A 19,849-nucleotide genomic window follows, 5' to 3' on the forward strand; every position below is an offset into this window, starting at 1 on the left:
GAATTTCAAAACCTTTCAAGCAAGTTTCCACATACATAACACTATACCAGTCATTAATACGATCCCAATTTGACTTTGCATCAGTTGTGTGGAACCCACACTATGCAGTTCATTCAAATAAACTTGAAAGTATTCAAAAAAGGTTTGTCAAGGCTCTACATTTCAGGCTGACACACTCCCGAGGGCGTTACGCTGATCTCCTAGCTCTCTACAAACTGCAGCGACTTAGTGATAGACGGACTTTACTGGACGCAATGACTCTCTACAATGTATGTAACAACCTCTACGACTGTCCCGCCTTACTGGAACACATACACTACAGAGCACCCTCGCGACCATCGCGATCCAAGGCCTTGTTCTCCCTGGACGCCGCGCGGACCAACAGCGGTAGTCGAGCACCTCTGAGACAGATGTGTGAGACGTATAATAAAGTACTCCACCCAGTTGACTTATTCACTATGAGTAAATTGAAATTCAAAAATCAAATAAGATGTATACTGGATGATACTCAAAATGCGAAGCCTAGTAAATAATATAGTAGGTACTTACTAAAAATACTATAGATATAGATTTTCAAAATTATATATAATATTGTAGAATTTTCAATTTTCAATTTAATTTAATTTAATTTAATTAGACAATAATTTTATAATGTATAATAATTAGGATGCATGATTTATTTTCCCTTTTAATAAATTGCATGCTTAATTTTAGTCATAAATATTTTTATATCTACTAAATTAATTCTAAAGTGTCACCAAATAAAGTATTATAATATTATATCCCTGAGAAAAATGTTCAAGGAAGTAGATTTAAGCATTTATTTTATATCCGTCTGCATATTACTCTCTGTGATCTATTTCTGTTATTTTTCCTAAATAAATAAATAAATAAATAAATAAATAAATTATAAAAAAAAACTGTTTAAAAAAATTAGCTAAATTTGCCGCCCCTTGAAATCTGCCGCCCTAGGCACTGGCCTTTTTGGCCTATAGGTAAATCCGCCACTGATTATTAGATTTATCATTGTACCTACTTCAGGAAGAATACTTTAGTTTTGTATGTTGTTATTTAGGTATACTTTTAACCGACCTCGCAAAAACTTTATTTTCAAGTTGAAAATGAGCACAGAGCCTTTAACATCAATCAAATTAACTTTTCCCTGATTCCAACCAGCGGAGAAATGTATGGAACTTAGAGTAATCTTCAGAAATGACAATCCATCACAAATAATCACAATGATGTGCTTTATGGGTCACGAATCACGAATACAATGATCCTCAAGATGCCGATGGTTTAACATTTTTATTTTTGGCTCCGACAATGTTAGAATAGAATAGAATAGAATATTGCTTTATTGAACACCACATAAATCAGGCATACAAAAAAACATACTTATAGACTAGAACTAATGTACAATAGGCGGCCTTATCGCTGAGAGCAATCTCTTACAGGCAATCTATGTTATCTATTATTCCAATTAGTATAAAGCCTTTTACTATTGTATTTTTTTTTGTATGTGCTTGAAAATTATTCGATGCATTACAATAATTACAGAATAGATAGCCTATCACAAAATATTACGTTACATACCTACTTACATACATCTCTAACTAGTCGGTGGATTTTAAGTGTTTTACTGGCAACCCACAAGCGCGCGGATCTCGCGTTCATTCAATTCACGCACACTGTTGCGTCGCGGTTGCCTGTTTTGTGTTTTCTGTTTTTTTATTCCGATCCCGCCAGCCAGCACCACAACTTTGCTTTTATTCCTCGATTCGGAGTTTAGGAGTTTGTTCAGTGCCCGATTATTAAAATTAAAGTGAACATTGAGTAAAGTGTTATTTACAAAATTATCAAGTGCAAAGTGAAACTTGTGTATTGTAAAGAAAGTCCAGATGTTGAAGGTTCAAGCAACGGCAATAACCTCGCTCAGTGTCAACAAATAAACAGTGATTGTACACAAAAAGTTTTACCATCCATACCTACCTGCGATCTGCAACAAAAAAGATGAATTAAACAATGGATGGACTAAACTGGATCTCCACATGAAATGAGAATGGACCTCTTTCGCATTGTCGAAACAAGAAATTTGTTGCGACTTCACCCACTACTTTTATGGTAAGTAAAAAGTTTCATGTTTTATTTCGTAACAGTGCTCTGGGCTCTGATGTAGGCTCGAGGCTTGGAATTGATTTCAACAGTTCAGAAACATCCTGTTGTCAATTATTGGAGGTTTCTACCTGATAATTATTTGCCTATTTAGGAATATTGGGGTACTTGGGTATTCATAAAAATTATGACATCAAGAGAGTGGTTTCATGGTTTGCGAAATTGATATTGTGTAGGCTGTGTGCAATGTTAGCCCACTCAAACTTATTTAGGTGCAATTTAGAAACCTGCTTGGTGGAGATAACAGCAGGAGGTCCTACCTAGGTAATGTAGGTATCCTACAAGGAGGTCGGGTACACAAATCTGCTTAGAAGGACAGGTTGATGGGAATTATTAATGCTGTAGGCACACTTTGCATACCTTGGAGTATTCACCTTTCTCAGGAATATGTAACTATTCATTAGGATAAGCTTAAATATTTTAAGTTTTAAAACTGTATTTAAAAGGGAGATTTTGAATCTCTACAACAAAAAAATTATAATTAAATATTCAACCATTTTTTTTATAATAGAAGATGCAGTAAATTAGGTATTACATAAATATTAAAGTAAGTAATTAGTTTATTACCATTTTCATTGTGACAAAGTCTTAACACTGTCATCAAGCTTAATTTTTGTAAATTGTCAGTGCCATTGTTTATGCAAATCTTGGTAACAATGAAGATATTTGCATTCAGTATCTGAACCAAAGAACATTTAGATGTGGACAATTTAATAAAGGGGTGCCTGCAGTGATTGGTTTTTGAACAATGACATACATGTGAATAACAAGTATCACAACCTTAGACTAACAATATATATACAAGATGGTTTGTCACATCCATTAAGAAAGCAAAATTACTGTCCTTATTTTCTTCACTGTCAAACGGTTTATGTTCAACCATATGACAACCATTGTGCCAATACCAACAAATAAAGTCACAAATCAATTCAAAATAAGAAATCATTGGTAGAAGCTGGGTGTTATTTGTCGAGGTGTTTCTTTTGCACTGATACTTGATCTTGTTAGTAGGTATATAGTTAATCTAAGCAGAGAAGTATGACCTGCAGCGCACAATAATGAAACTGGACAATTCAAATGTCTCTGTCCCATTTCATCCTAATAGGTTTTAAAAATGTATATTTTACTTACATGAGCGGCGGACTAGTCAAACATTTTTAAGTGTCTATGTCAATATTTGTATAACAGTTGTGCACATTATGACCACACATACTCAATGGTATTACTTATTTATTACATGTTGTAAGATGATAGCTCAGTCAATATAGCTTAAAAGGTTAGAAATTATTAAGTGTTCTATGAGAAAACCAGTTTTAGAGATAACTGTTTACTTTCTTAGGCAAAAATAATGTTAATAGCCTATATTTCTATGGGAAGCACACTTATCAGTACTATGTGCAAGCACTGTACATGATTATTTTATGTAGGTATCTAACCTACCATAATACCTAATAGTGGAAGATGTTATCTGTTAAGTAGCCCATTGCTTTTTGCTAAAATTTATCCCTGAGTAGTGCATGCCGTTGTATTACAATTTCTTTATTTTGCCAGTTCAAAGTCACCCTTATCATGAATTTGTTCTTCTCTGTATGTTGCTGGGGTAAATCTAGATAATTTAATTTTATGTTGTACTTATAGCTAACTGCTTTTTTAAGAGATAAGACGACCTACTTACCAAAGATTTATTACAAAGTCCTTGTCATGTATTCAGCAAATCCATTTATAAAAGACTACTAAAACTAATAGGTTACTTAGGCTAGGTCACGAAAACCCGCTTGATACTTCTTTAAACTCCATTATTATTTACTCGTATTATATTCCCCTAGGTCATAAATCATTCATTGTCCCTGAGATCGTTTGTTTTTACATTGGCGCGCAGAGGTCAGGTCACATTGCCAAGAAAAGTTGTTATGGATTGTTTTGAACACGGAACTTTTTGATCAGCTCGTTTTGGAAGGGTACTAATAATAAGGTCGCTAAAACTAAAAACCTGATTTGATCCCGACTATCCCGACCCGAGACTCAGATTGTATAGTTAACGTTAAGAAGCTTTACTAACTCAACACTCCAAATTCAAATAATCATGTAAGGATATGACATACATAGGTAGGTACATAATCCCCCTAGGGGTACTCAGAGGTGACTTGCAAGCGAGCCATCCGTTTGTCGCTGTATATTTTGTAATAATATATGATAGGTCGCGAACCGTATCGCCGTTTATGAATGAGTAAAATGCACAAGCATATAGCTGTATAATGCATACTAATTTAATAATATGTATAAATTAATTAAGTAGGCTAATGATTTCATTTCCATAATCTATCAATAATACACATAAAGCGTATTCTCGTATAAAATATCTGATCGTGATAAACTATACAATCTCCGAATCAATTTAGATAAGATTGATAAATTTGATTCATGTTACATTATGATGATTAGGATAAGGTTTTTTTTTCGCTTTCTACCTTCATGCAGCAACCTACCAATTGCCACATAAGGCAAAATGTGCTATAATTGGGTCGAGTGGAGAGTAACTTAGTGACTACACTTGCTGGGTTATCTCCAATTCACATTTACACCCTGCCAGATACATACCTATAAATATAAATAAAAAGTCCAACTAGTCTCGAACCCTAACCTTGAGTTTACAATTTGAATACGACAGCGGTTTTCGATCCGTATTCCGAGAAACAGTGGCGTGTTGTGCCGCTGAGCTACATTCGAGAGAGATGTCTCATTGTTCTTACACACTGTTTACATGTAGCTAGAATATCGTCAGTGCCCTGAACCTGGGGGTCATTCTATATGAGGAAAAAATAAGTTTCGGAGCGCTGCCGCTGCTGCGCGAGCTCGATACCCTATATCATTTTATTAAAACGTGTCAATTTCACAACAGTTCGTTCGTTTGTTTTTCGTCAGTATAGAGTAACCCTCCTGAATGCATGTGTGGAGGCACGTAGCACTGTTTGTTTCTGAGTAAATTTTCTTTTACTACCGGTGTGTATGGTTGCGTTCGAAAGTCGACTTTGTTTTGTTTTATACGTTATAATATCTAATAATAGTTTATTGATCGATAGGTAACAGATTGAATGTGATGCACATATAATGCCATTAGGTAGGACATTAAACACGTTAGTTATTGACATAAACCAAATAGAAAAGAAATAGATATTATAGTTTTTTGTGTCAGTGATGTGACAGGCGACCTTGGAATTTGATGAGGCGAAGTCGTTATTCATAATGACACCTTGAGATATTATTCAGTATTTTAAACGCATTTGCGTCTAATATCACATTTAACTAGTATATTAAAACAGAAACCTGTTTTAATAATATTCATAATTAAACAGGATATCTATAAACATACTTGTCTTTTTTATCAAAAAATCTTACGCTTTAACTGCATGTTTTTTTAACAAATCTATGGGGATGGACATAGACATAAATCGAGTCCTTCGTCAAGTCGCGCGCCTTAGAGTCGCGCGCCGCGCGAGTTGGCATCTACTGTTTTTTTATATCATCAACTCGCGTGCCCATGTAAAGTACATGTAAAGTACGGTCAGATGCAAACGAATTGACAAATGATCTGGTAATAATATGCTTCATCGCACTACAAACATGGTCGAGAGCTGGCATTTATTTATAAACACTTTATTGTACATTATAAAGTTACAATTAATAAAAGGTGAAGAACATTAAAGAAAACTAACAATGTACAAAGACGGGCTTATTGCCAAAAAGCAATTTCTTCCAGCCAACCCTTGTTAGGTTGGGAGAAGAGGACATTAACGCTTTCAATCAATTAATAGCACAATAAAACAATAACAAATTAGCCTATCAGTATATCTTAATCTTACTTAAAACTACCTACAAAATATGCATAACTATAGTACAATAGTATATATATGATTTTATACATGTCCCTACATATAATAATACATATATACATATATAAATACTACTTACATAAATATTATAAAAACCTACACAAATAAATCAGACAACTGTGAAAACATAATACTTAACTATTTCTGCCAACCCAGGGTATTAAAATACATTCTACAGGGCATTCTACTATAAACAAAAAAATCAATACTAATCCTATAAGCATTGCACATTTTTTGACCATTTTACAAGAAGAAGATCATTATTATAAAACTTTGTACTTAAAAGGGTCTAATATAACTACCAAATTAAAGGAAACCTGCAATATGGACGAACATATTACCTTCACAATTAACCAACTTATCAGTGGAAATATAAGTGTTGCTTTATGTATCGAACTTTTAATCTTGTGATTTTTTAATATTTATGATAGTTTTACTTAGTAACGTTTGTTATAAAAATCATTTATAACAATTAAAACTGTGATTTGTAGTTCCTACATGTAAGACTGATTTCATTAGTACCTAAGTAATTATTAGCCAAATGCTTTTTTTAGTTGCCTATTGATAATTTTAGCCTTAATTTCATATATTTTGTTTTAAATAATTTAGTTTGATTGTAAGTGCAATGTTTCTCTCACATATTGTGATATTATTGTTTATTTTTATTTGCTTTGTTATATAAGATTATAAAAATATTAGTGAATTTATATTGATAAGTAATAAGCCAATTTTTTGTTGTTGATTATTATTAGAATATTATATCTTAAATTATACATCTCCGAAAGGATATTGTGTTTTATTTTAAGGTAAAGTCCTATAAAATACCCTATACATTTTAAGTAGTTACCTTAAGCATAAATAGCATAATAAATTATAACTTTTGTGGCTGACTCTACATATTTTCACAGTCGAGCGAGTTGACGACAAAAAAAGTAGGTAAATACGGGAGGGGCAACTCGCGCGCGGCGCGCGAGTCTAAGGCGCGCGACTTGACGAAGGACTCCATAAATCTCGGGAGATTATTGTAACTAAATACAAATACCTACTACACAATATTAACCCCCGAAATATAAAAATAAATGTTACTCGATTTTTTTACTTAGTTGTTCGCAGTTTTATGAAGTCCTATAATAGAATAGAATAGAATACTCTGTATTTTGCACCATTAAAGAAAACATTACAATTTCACAACTTATACATATATAAAATAGTACAAAAAAGGCGGTCTTATTGTTTAAAGCAATCTCTACCAGAGTATAATTCTATTTCTTTTTTAAATACGGGGTAAAACTAGACTTTTGTGCACGACTGTAATAATAAAATTGTAAAGTAATTATGTTGTTGTATCGAGTGGGTGCGTCCCATGTTATCAGTTAAGGATTTACTACGTCGTAACATATTTTATTATAAGTGTACATTAAACATAGTGATATCAATTCAGGCCAATTTGTTGGATTTCTTATCAATTTAATTTTGAAGTATTGCTTACTTACTAAGGACATAGCCCAAGCACGGCCACACTAAACAGTAAACACTCTATCCTCGACCCTAAGGTATAAATAAGGGTGACGATGATGATGATGGTGATGATGCTTCCAAGGTGATCATTTGTCCCTATAATAAACTGGTTTGATATATTTTATACTGAAAGGACTTCAACTTTTTATCGAAAGTATAGTAATACACCTGTAGTGTAAGTCTAAGTACTATTTATAACTAAATATTATCGTTTCTTCGTTAATGTACACAACTTATGGGCACTTAATCGCCGCTTATCTAACGATATAGCATCGAAATCTACAGCAAATATTATAAAATAAATAAGAAATTTATTTGTACACATCATAAACTATTTAGGTCAAATAAGAAGCACTTGAACCATTTTTATCTTTTATCAAATAGTCCGAGGTTTATTGAACTGGTTTCACTTCAACATTGAATATTTCCAACTTATCATTATACTTTTACCTATAGTCCTCCCATATCCAGGATCATAGATATTGTGGCATGGTTTATTTCTCATCTCAATGTCTTATTCCATCTATCCAAAGGTTGTCTGGCAGAGATCGCTTTAAATGACAATACCGCCTTTTGTAACTTGTTAATTTTATATAACATTTTTGATTTCCACATGTCCACAAAGGACATTCAGATATAGCTTAGTTTATTTGCCATTTTTTTTTATAACTACTTTGCTATGCCATTACAGCCTTAATTAACCTAATATTGATCAGTTTAGCAGTCGATGTCGGTCGGCTTGTTTGAAATGTAGAATATAATTAGAGTGCGTAACGTTTGCGGTGTTTTGTTGTTCAAATCTATCATTATTATATGCGATACGAGTATCTGTTGTCAAAAGGTCCTAGGCGGCTGATCAAAATTATTCAAAATAGCGTATTACAAGTATATGTCCGGTCAAATTCCCATTTCCCTAATTAAATGTTCACTAATTAAAAACAGTATCCGATTATTAAATTGAACATATTTTTCTAATATGTACATGTATCTCGATTACCTTATCGTTCAGTAGATAACCTAACTTTACTTATTTCGTATACTCTTTGGAGTTTATCAACATCTAGAGAATAAATGTGATGAAGACCAAACACACATTTATTATGTAACGTTTAATTTATTCAGTATGATTGTAATCTTTAATGTTTTGGGCACGGGTTCGGTGACACCATACATACTGCTGACTAGTTTAAAGTAGGAAGTAGTTAAGTGCTAAACCAGTTTCGTTTAGTGCTCATTATTCTGCGGATGAAAAATTATTATTTTAATGGACTGTTACTCTGTCTGATAGGTAATGTAAAGTAATATTGGGAGAGGCAGCAGTGGACGTATCTTGGGTTATGATGGAGGTAACCATTGATGTAGAGGTCCTATATTGATGACATAGTGGTTAGTCTCTGACTGTGGCCAGGGCTTCGAGTTCGATCGAGGGCCGGGACAGATTTTTTCTTAAAAAAATACAAGAAAACATATTGTTCTTGGTCCTTGTTTTTCCTGACAAGGTCCTTCACACCATAAAAAAGGCTTACTTTTATGTCGCAGAACGCCGTTTGAAGTAGGCTAAGTGATTTTGCTTCCCTTTGTTACGAAATGTGATATTTTCTTTAATGGCTTTTAACTACTGTACTGTTTAAGTGCGAGTTGCCACATTATTTACCATACAAAGATAGAAATTGAATCCAGGTTAAAAATTAAAGACACGTTTTTAGTTAAACCGATAGGTACGATAACGATACTTAAATGAAAACTATATCCCTATGGCCTAAAGACCTAGCCGTTCAAAATCTATGAATTAATTTACATGATGTATTATAACTTTTCCTCAGTTTGACAAGTTGTTTTTCAAATCAAATATTTTATTGTTAATCAAATTATTGTATCCTTGTTTTGCCATTGTATTGAAAATAATAGTACCTAGAATAATTTATATAGTAGATATTCCATCCGAAACTAGACATTGGTCGCGGTGACTCGCGCGCGAGGTGTGGCCAGCAAGTCTCCCAGTTTTCTAAACTAATACCATCAAAGGAAATGGAAGTTTCTAATACTGTTAAAGTATTTATTTATATCCCACGTTTACTTTATAAATTCTACATGGCGAGCTAGCCTATCTATCGCCTTAATAGGATTCCCTATTTCTCTGTACGGATTCTGGGATAAAATTTTATGTGTTTTCTTATTTATAAAATTTTCATAGCCTATCTATTTATTATATGGCTGGTAATGCTAATAGTTTAATCCAATAAAATGTTATTTAGAAATAATGCTGACTTCATTGTCTAGACTATTTCTAGTAATTCGATATTTTACATCCTAGACATGCATGTTACCTAACCTACATAAATTACAACACAATATTTCTTGTTAAAAATACAATACCTATAGCATATTACTATTACAATACACTTAATTGCCATATTATAACTATAAATTCCATGATTTTTCTCGCGAGCTTCGTCGCATACGTAGGTAAATTTCCGCGTAAACCCATCATATTATGAAACAAATCAAATATCACGTTTTATAAATATTACCTAAGTCGTGCCGCTTTTGAGATTCGCTCACACAACACATTTGCCCATTCATTATCATCATCAGCAGCCTATAGCAGTCCACTGCTGGCTCCGTCCAGCAGCCTCTCAAAAATTTGCCGATGAATTTTAACGCTTTTAATTACAAGAATTGTCTGTTGTTCCAGATTAGCCCCTCACCATGTGGCCCAACGTGTGTCAGGTAGCGGCGCTCATACTCCTCAGCACCCTCAGTAAAGCTGAAATGCCTGAAGACGACTTCAGGATAATTAACAAGCAAGGTAACTAATTTAATCATTTTATTATGCTAGGGGGCCGTCCATTAATCACGTGAGGTCGTTTTTCTAATTTTTTGACCCCCCCCTCCCCCTTGGTGATATTTGGTGAGGTTTGGGATTAACCCCCCCTCCCCCCCATGGATCACGTGTATTTTTTGGAAGTCTATGTAAAGGCTATTTTTGACTAGAAAAAATATAACGAAAATTGCAACGACTCAGGGCGGTCTTTCGCGGCGCGCGGGGAGTCGTTGCTTAGCAACGGCGGGCGAGTCAATCAAGGTCATACTAAAAAAAGTTCAAATTTTTGCGCCGTTCAAAATTTCGGTTCAGAAATACCTAGCGGTTTTTGGACAAAAAATTAATACACGTGATGTCCAACGAGATCCCCCCCTCCCCCCTCGTAGTGTTTCGTGAGGTTTTCCGTACCCCCTCCCTCCCCCTTTGAGCCTCACGTGATTAATGGACGGCCCCTAGTGAAAGTTTTATAATGTTTGATAAAGGATCAGTTGCTGACTGTAGGACTACTCAACGCTAAAAGACGATCTCAGGGCTATATTCCATACTGAAGGTATGCTCAAATTTACGTGATCACGTGTGAAGCTGACAGGAATTTATCAAAGTACATAGTGTAGTTACTTATAACTTATGTTATAAAGTGGAAATAGTTTTATGTTGTAAAACAAATGAAGTTAAACCTAAAAAAATACAATAAAAAAATCTTTCATAGTAACAAATTAAACCCTTATTACCTGAGAAGCATATTTAATAATGTTATACCTACATGAATAATTTATTTTAATTTATTATCATTAAGTACAGGAATTAATTTCCCTAACTAACTAAAATATTAAGTTTATAACCTCGTAAAGATTACTCCTCCTAACTCATGAATCTATTGAACAGCTTAACGGGTAACTCATCATTATAATAATTTCAACTATAAAGAAAGTCCACTTTAACAATCCATAAACTTTGTCGAGCAGCTTTCTTCAACAATTAATGCTCTCTATCCGTAGCTAAATTAAACAATATCACCTAAAGACAAATTGGTTTCCTTTATTTGAAATTCATTTTTAATAATTGGCTCACAAATGCAAATGGCATAGCACGATGTTTGGCGGAAGTTTAGGAGAAATCCACTCCTTGTCAGATTTTTATTCATCACGACTGTAATTAAAAGCTAATGGATATTTATTGTATGCAAGGCTGATTTAATGATTAAAGAACACAAGTGGAATGATGGATGACTGAGCCATGCCTCGCTTTACATCTCTTTCTATTCCATTCTCGTAATCATGAATCTTATAGAGACTGAATCTTGTGATTTAAATAGGAAAATTTAAATTGAACAAGAGAATTACAGCAAATTGAGCAAATCCTTTTAGACTAAGCGAAGCCAGTTGTTATATTGTCAAACATACTGACAACTTTTAGGTGGTCAGACACCAGCTCAAAGTGTATAATTTCACGAACCGTTGCCACACTAACCGGCTGTGACGGCAATTTATCACAGTGGCGCCACTGTCGCGTTTGAGGTAGCCCACAATATAGTCTGGCCTAAATCAACTGCTTAATTACAGTGTTCTAATTGAATTTACAATTTTCCAGATCTGTTGGCGTTTGACAGCGATATCTTTGAAGATAAGAGCACTAAATCATTTTCGCAATTGCTGTTCGATGTGGCAAGAGACCAGGTTGTGGTGGGCGCTAGGTGAGTACTGAGCACACTTGCCCTCTTTAGGATGCTTTGGGACTTGGGGTTTGGACCCGTTTGTACGGCTGTGGTTGTGGTTGATAAGGGATATGCTGACGGTTGGGTTGTCTGGTGAGGCATTGGGTATCGCTTGAGCGCGGAAGAATATTTCTTAGTAGCGTGTCCTACAAACACTAGTTTTCAACGTGGTAAGGATTAGGCATATTAGTGTAATTGCAGTCGGTGACGTTCACACTGTTCACAGTATAATGTACAGTTGATACGTCATGTTTGCTCAGAAAATGTTTTATTTTGTTCAACTTATAAAATATTTTGTATCTTGAAGTAAGAATAATGCTGATGGGATAAAATAACAGTCTGTGGTTGTTACATTGAAAAATAATAATATACTACTTTCACATCTCAAAATAATAAATAATCACTGCAATTTTGCAAACCTAATTCGCTTTCATACCACAGTTGTATACCCAACACATCCGTATTTGCATATTCCTTAGAAGCGTTTGATTTTATAGCTGTAGATCACGCAACGTCTTGAAAGCTTTCAAAGCGGACCGAGTCCAAACCCACAGTCCCTGTTAATTTATGTCTTCTAAAATTGTTTTATAATTTTACACCGTGTACACATTGGTGGAAGTTAAGGAGGTTAAGTCGCTTACAGGTTTGTTATTGCCATAAAGTGTACGCTATTAGTTGACCATAAAGTAAACATCTCGGTGGATTTAGTGTACAGGCTCCTTTACGACCTGTCCACGCTATTGAGCGAGACATATGGAGGTCCTAACTAACTTTTCCCTATTTTGGATTTTAATTAAAACCTCGAAAACGTTTTTATACTTGTATTTTTAGACCAATATTTACAATGATAGATATACGAGTAAGTATGATTAGCGTAAGTAAAAAAGGAGCGGGGCATCGCGGGGCCCGCTTATATAGTCTTCGTGACGTCATCAGAGGGCAGGAGGAGGTGGCGCGTTCCGTCTCACGCATATGTAGAATTAGCGTGAACATAGTCCCCGCGCTTGAAGATTCGTTCTTCAAGAAATCTGGTCATCGTCGCCCTTTGGGAGTGGACAGAGTCTGGCAAACGGTCTTCGGATGCGACCCTTCAGAGTCTCGAGATCAGCGACTCGAGAGATGCCATCAGCGCCGGGATAGAGACGTGACACTCTGCCAAGTGCCCAGTTCAGAGGTGATGTGTTGTCTTCTTGGATCAGGACAAGGTCTCCGATCTGTAGGCTGGAGTGATTGGTTCGCCACTTGGAACGTTGCTGTAGTTCGCTGATGTACTCTCGCTGCCATCGTTGCCAGAAGTGTTGGCGAATCTGCTCGAGTCTGGCGTAGCGTCGTAGTGGACTGATGTTCTGTTCTTCCACGTAGGGTGACGGCAGTGATCTTAGTGGTCGGCCAATCAGGAAATGCCCTGGGGAGAGAGAAAGGAGATCTGTAGGAGAGGAAGACATGGGAGACAGGGGTCGGCTATTGAGGATAGCCTCAATTTGTGCGAAGAGAGTACATAGCTCTTCGAAAGTTAAATTAGTGTTTCCCATGACTCTTTTTATGTGATATTTAGCCGATTTTATGCCGGCTTCCCAGTAACCAGCAAAGTGTGGAGCGTAAGCTGGTATAAATTTGAACTTTATTGATTCATTGGTTGCAAAGTCAGATAGGGGCGCTGAATTTGTCTTTAAAAATTGACCTACTTCTTTGGATGCAGCAACAAAGTTTCTTCCATTGTCACACAAAATCTCTAGAGGTTTCCCCCTACGGCTAATGAAACGACGAAGGGATAAAATAAAAGCTTCCTTTGATAGTTCGCTTACAGCTTCTAAATGAATGCATTTGAATCTTAGACATATAAACAAGCACAAGTAACATTTAGAAGTTTTTGCGCCTCGTCCTTTCCTGCTAAGTATTGAAAATGGGCCTGCAAAATCTATTCCCACTGATTCGAACGGAAATGCTGGCGTGACTCGTTGCGTGGGAAGGTTTCCCATTAGAGGATGAAGTGTTTGACCCTGAAGTCGCCTGCACTTGACACAGCCTTTTACTACGCGCCTAGCGAGTAATCGTCCGTTTACCGGCCATAAGTTTTCCCTAACTGCGTACAGTAGCGCTTGAGGACCAGCATGCATTAATTCTTGATTATGCTTGTGTTCAAAAATTAATTTGCAGAAATGATGTTTTGCACAAATCAGAATCGGGTTTTTTTTATCGTTTTCGTAAGTTGAAAGATTCAATCTACCACCTACTCTTAGAATGCCGTTCTCATCTAGGAATGGATTTAGATTTATGATTCGATTTCTTGAACTTAATGGCCGTTTTTTCATTAGTGAATTAATTTCCGTTGGAAAGCTTTGACTTTGACATAATTTAATAAGTTTAAAATAGGACTTATCTAATTCTTCTAAGCTAAGATCACCGGAAAGTTTGGAGTTTGATTTATTTATATTATGTATAAATCGTAAAACGTAGGCAAAGGAACGTACCAGACGCCTATATTTTGAAAATCGTTCAAAATCAACTACGGGTGGATCAGATGTAATGACAGCATGTGATTTTAATTCAGGTAATTCTGTCTTGATTGGAATTTTGAGTTGAGGCCATTGTGATTCTGCCTCTGTTAAAAAACTTGGGCCTGTCCACCACTGATCCAAGTTCTGCAGCTGCTTAGCAGAAACCCCTCTTGAAACATGATCCGCGGGATTTGAATCGGTAGGAACATGACGCCAGGCATCAGATTGAGTAATCTCTATTATTTCAGCTACTCTATTGGCGGCAAAGGTTTTAAGACTGGTCGGACTCGTTTTGAGCCATCCTAAGACTACTGTGGAGTCGCACCAATGAACAAGCCTGGTGAAGGATAATCGTAGCGATTCAACGACCGCTTGGCATAATCTTGCAGCTAGAAGAGCACCACAAAGCTCAAGTCGCGGAATTGTGGATTGCTTTATTGGTGAGACTCTAGACTTTGCACAGAGCAAGCGAACAACTACTTGCCCACTGACATTCACTGATCGTAAGTAAACACATGCTCCATAAGCTAGCATGGAGGCGTCACTAAAGGAGTGCAGCTCAATTTGAACAGGGGAGTCTATTAATGAAAGTCGAGGGACTGATATTTGTTGAAGATACAATAGACCATTCCTAATTTTTTCCCATTCTTTTTTAAGTTCGTTCGGTACTGGATCATTCCAGTCAAGCTTTAGTATCCACAATTTTTGAATTAAAATTTTTGATTGAATAGTAAATGGACAGAGAATGCCTAGTACATCAAATATTTTAAGTGACTGAGACAATATTAGTCTCTTAGTCACTATTTTGTCGCTATCATTGCTATCTTGACTGTTGACTGGAAAATATAGATTATCACATGAAGGGTTCCACCCTAAGCCAAGAGCACTAGTTGAATCACTTAGAGTGAGATTTTTTTGTAAATCTAGATTTGCAGATTTAAAGATAGACGGGTTGTTTGATCTGAATTTTCGAAGAGGAAAACATCCTTTGCTTAAAGCTTCTGATACTGACTCTATTATGTATAGTAGCTGTTCCTCAGTATCTGCACCCGTAATTAAATCATCTACAAGAAAATCATGCTGAATAATTGTTTTGACTAAGTCATCGGAGCACTCTTCTCCAAGCTGCCACAAACACCTAGTACTTAAGTAACTGGCGCTAGCAAAACCGTAGGTCACAGTGTTTAACTTTAGCATTTTAATTGGTAGCGATTCGTCTTCTCTCCATAGTATCATTTGAAGATTCCTATCATCCGGATGACACATTATTTGCCTATACATTTTTTCTATGTCTCCAGTAAGAACGTATTTGTGCTGACGGAATCTTAACAGTATGGAGAATATAGAATCCTGAATATTCGGGCCAACTAGCTGCAAATTATTGACGGAAAAGCCTGATGAGGAGGGATTAGAGCCATCGAAGACGACCCTCAGTTTGGTGCTCTCGCTGTTAAGTCGAAAAACTGCATGGTGACATAAAAAGAACGAAGGTTCAGGTTTGACTCCGTTGAACTCCGAACAGTGACCCATGGTTGCGTACTCTTGTATAAAATCACAATATGCCTTTTTAAGCACCGGTTGCTTTCTAAATCGCTTTTCTAGGTAAAGAAGTCTTTTTTTTGCTACTTGGTATGAATCTCCTAAACAGTCAGGAGAATCTTTTAGTGGAAGGCGAACACAAAATCGCCCGTCGGATAATCGAGTTGTGTGTTGTAAAAAGTGTTTTTCGCATGATTGCTCATTTTCGCTTAAAAGCGATTTGCCTGGTAACTGTTCGAGCTCCCAGAAACGAGTTAATTCGTTGTCTAAACTATTAATAGGGGATTCGACTTCATTGCGTGAAAAATTGCATGTAAGTTCTTTGCTAGGTTCGCTACTCAAAATGATAGGACCGGAAACTATCCAGCCGAACAGCGAACTACGTAACCAGGGTTTATTTTTCCCCAATGACGTTTGATTATTAGTAATTATTTCCCAGAATAAATCTGCGCCTATCAAAACATCGATTGGTGCCGGCTGATTAAAAGTAGGATCTGCCAATTTGATATTGGCTGGGAGATTGAAGCATTTTGTGTCTACTAAAATCTTAGGAATATTACCCGTGAGCTCTGGCAACACTGGACATGACATGCTAACTGAATAATTAGTGTGCAAGGATTTGATTTGGATGGTACAGCGTTCGTCGAGAAAACTGCACTCCGTTTTACCTATACCTATGAGCTTGACAGTATCCATAGGCTGACCTTTGAGACATAATTTGTCCCTCAGTGCCTTTGAAATAAAAGTGGACTGGCTGCCGCTATCTAAAAGGGCGCGAACGGTCATAGTTTTCAAATTTGATGGGTTTATTATTTTGATTTGCGCAGTAGAAAGATAAACCTGATTCGAGGGCTGGCAAGAAAGATGGGCAGCTAAGTTTGTTTGCGTTTCATTGTTTGGAGTAATGGTAGTGGTGGAATTGGACCCTTCCTGTGACGAAGGAATCACGACTCTATGCAATAAGGAATTGTGACGTTTTCTACAATGCCTACAAGTGCCCATTAGGCACCTAAAACTTTTGTGTCCAGGTCGTAAACAGTTTAGGCATAACTTTAACTTAGAAGCTTCAGATATGCGTTGCTCAATTGATTTGGATAGAAATACTGGGCAGTCGTAAATTATGTGGCTGCCTTTGCAGATGACACATGTTTTATTCGGACTGTTATTATTTTTGTTGCTGTTGTTTTTTTCCTCGGTTATGCAGGAAAATGATTTTGAGCACGGCCTATCTTGTACCTTCACTGAGGGTGAAGTGAGACTGATACGATTATTTTTTATCAACTTATTTTGGTGATAGGTTTCTAGAACATCGGCCCTGTCCTTTAGGAATTTACTAAACTGTTCCAATGTTGGCATATCTTGAAAGTTATTACGGCACTCCTCCCATTTCATGCTAGTATTGCCGTCTAATTTAGATGAAATCATATGTATAATGAGCGTATCCCACTGGTCAGTAGGCTGTCCTAAACTTGCTAACGCTCGCAAATTTTTATTGACACTGTCAACTAGTGATCGAAGTGCCTTTTCTGATTCACGTAATATCGGCTCCATATTAAATAAAGAATTTAAATGGTTATTAACTAACTGCCTTTTGTTATCATACCGCTCTGTGAGTAAATTCCATGCCTTTGAATAGTTTGAATCCGAGACTTCTAAATTGCTAATTACTCGAGAAGCGTCTCCTTCTAAGTAGGAATTCAAATAATGGAATTTATGCACAGGTTGAATACGGTCGTTTTTGTGTATTAGTGACGTAAACATATCGCGAAATTCAAGCCATCTATAAAACGAACCATCAAATTTAGCTATTTGAATCTGTGGTAATTTAAACCCCTGTAGATCCGATTGTTGACAATGAGAGGAACTACTCTCAAATTTATTACTTTCTGGCTCATTATTTGACGCATTTTTACTAGCTATATCTTGTGCGATTGCAATACAGGACACAAAACCTTGTTCAATAATTTCCCGCTCGGCCAATTCGGAATCAATTGTTGCTGAATTCACTATTTCAATTTCGGTTTGTAACTCTTCAAATTGACTAAACAAGTGTTCATGTTTCGCCGTTCTAACATTAAGCTCATTTAATTGGACAGAGTTTAACTTCGGTGTAGAAGAAATAGTGTTTAAGTAGTTTCTAAATTTTGTAACGCGGCCTTTTATAGAACTGCGCTTTGTAAGTAAATCGTCCAATTTAAGCATCTTGAATGAATAACAGTTATATTTCTTGGTTTTATATAGGTAATTTAATTAAACTTAATGTTAAAACATACAAAACACGGACCAAATACTGTGAAATTATCAACACGCAACCACAGTAGACCACCTTAAGTGACCTTGCAACATTAGAACACAAAATACACAAGCTAACTACCAAAACAGAAGAAAGCAGCTGATGATGATGATGATGATTAGTTATAAAAAACTGTTATCTTACGCTCGTCCACGTTACTGATTACCCAGGTAGCTACAGCGAGGCGGGGCGGGCGCGGCGGGGGAACCAGTTTGTTATTTTGCCAGTTGTGTGCCGGCCGCTAGACGAGCACTGGAATTGAGAAAATAACTAATTGAATTGTGGGATATTACTTAATTTGTATTGCACTGTTTAAGGGATCGCAAGCTGTTATGATAGCTTAATGAGTTTGAGCAAGTGATTTATGTTGTAATTGTTATGGGAAACGTATGGCAATTAAATAAAATGTAAGTATTTCAGCGTTATTTGCGGAGAAAGGTTAATAAAGGTAACAATTATTTGTTTTGCTATTTGTGCGGCTGCAAGCTATGATCATAATAAGGTAGGTCCTATAAAATGAATAGATAGGTAGACGTAGGCTACAAAGGGAACCTAGGTACTATGAATAAAATAGCGAAGTAGTATCTACTAACTTCGTAGCTAGCAAGCGGTAGCATAGATTAAATAGGTACGTGCGTTTGCAATAGGCATCTCAAAAATTAGAAGCGGTTGATCGCCGAGACGCAATAACATTAATAACGCAAAAAAAATACTCTCTTCACACAGATTGAGACCGTGGAGAGTAGGAATGTGATGGATAGGTGATGTAGGACTACAATGTGAAAGGGTAGGATAGGGCTAGGTACTTAGCTTTGATTGGCCGACACGTGGCGGACGAACGTCCGAAGTACTCCGGGCGACGGCGACGGCGTGCGGCGCGTTCTTCTCCACGGGCGGGGCTTGGCTTGAGGCATGATGATGAGTGCCTGGAGGCCTGCTTGGCTCGACGTGACACGTGGTAGTTTGGTCGCTTCTGACTCCGGCTGGACGACGGGCTGGAGTTGCTTGATTGCTGCGCTGCGGTGTCGCTGCGGTAGACCCAGTTCGCGTAGCTCAGGTCGTAGCGGTGGTGGTCCTCTTCGAACCCAGGTGACCTGGCCTCGGCACGTGGCGGTGGAGCTTCCGGTGGGATGCTCAAATCTTCCTTCTGGTCGGTTCTCTTGAAACGGTCGCCAATTTTATGTCCACGCTATTGAGCGAGACATATGGAGGTCCTAACTAACTTTTCCCTATTTTGGATTTTAATTAAAACCTCGAAAACGTTTTTATACTTGTATTTTTAGACCAATATTTACAATGATAGATATACGAGTAAGTATGATTAGCGTAAGTAAAAAAGGAGCGGGGCATCGCGGGGCCCGCTTATATAGTCTTCGTGACGTCATCAGAGGGCAGGAGGAG

At 36.6% G+C, this 19,849-nt stretch overlaps 2 protein-coding genes across 2 annotated transcripts in view; one reads left to right on the top strand and one right to left on the bottom strand.

Moving 5' to 3' along the window:
* Positions 1–1,642: 1,642 nt before the first annotated feature.
* Positions 1,643–19,849, top strand: part of LOC105390919 (semaphorin-5B) — a 51,478-nt gene continuing 33,271 nt past the window's right edge. Inside the window, exons 1-3 of the mRNA XM_048621982.1 lie at positions 1,643–2,121; positions 10,276–10,389; positions 11,995–12,097. Of these exons, the coding sequence (XP_048477939.1) occupies positions 10,290–10,389; positions 11,995–12,097 (203 nt within the window). The 5' untranslated portion in view covers positions 1,643–2,121; positions 10,276–10,289. The remainder of the gene's footprint in view (positions 2,122–10,275; positions 10,390–11,994; positions 12,098–19,849) is intronic.
* LOC125488716 lies at positions 12,929–14,709 on the bottom strand. Its single transcript, XM_048621981.1, has one exon. The coding sequence runs from the start codon at positions 14,428–14,430 to the stop codon at positions 13,138–13,140; it is 1,293 nt and encodes a 430-aa protein (XP_048477938.1). The 5' UTR covers positions 14,431–14,709; the 3' UTR covers positions 12,929–13,137.

The sequence above is a fragment of the Plutella xylostella genome, chromosome 7 (assembly GCF_932276165.1).
Source record: "Plutella xylostella chromosome 7, ilPluXylo3.1, whole genome shotgun sequence".
Lineage (NCBI taxonomy): Eukaryota > Metazoa > Arthropoda > Insecta > Lepidoptera > Plutellidae > Plutella > Plutella xylostella.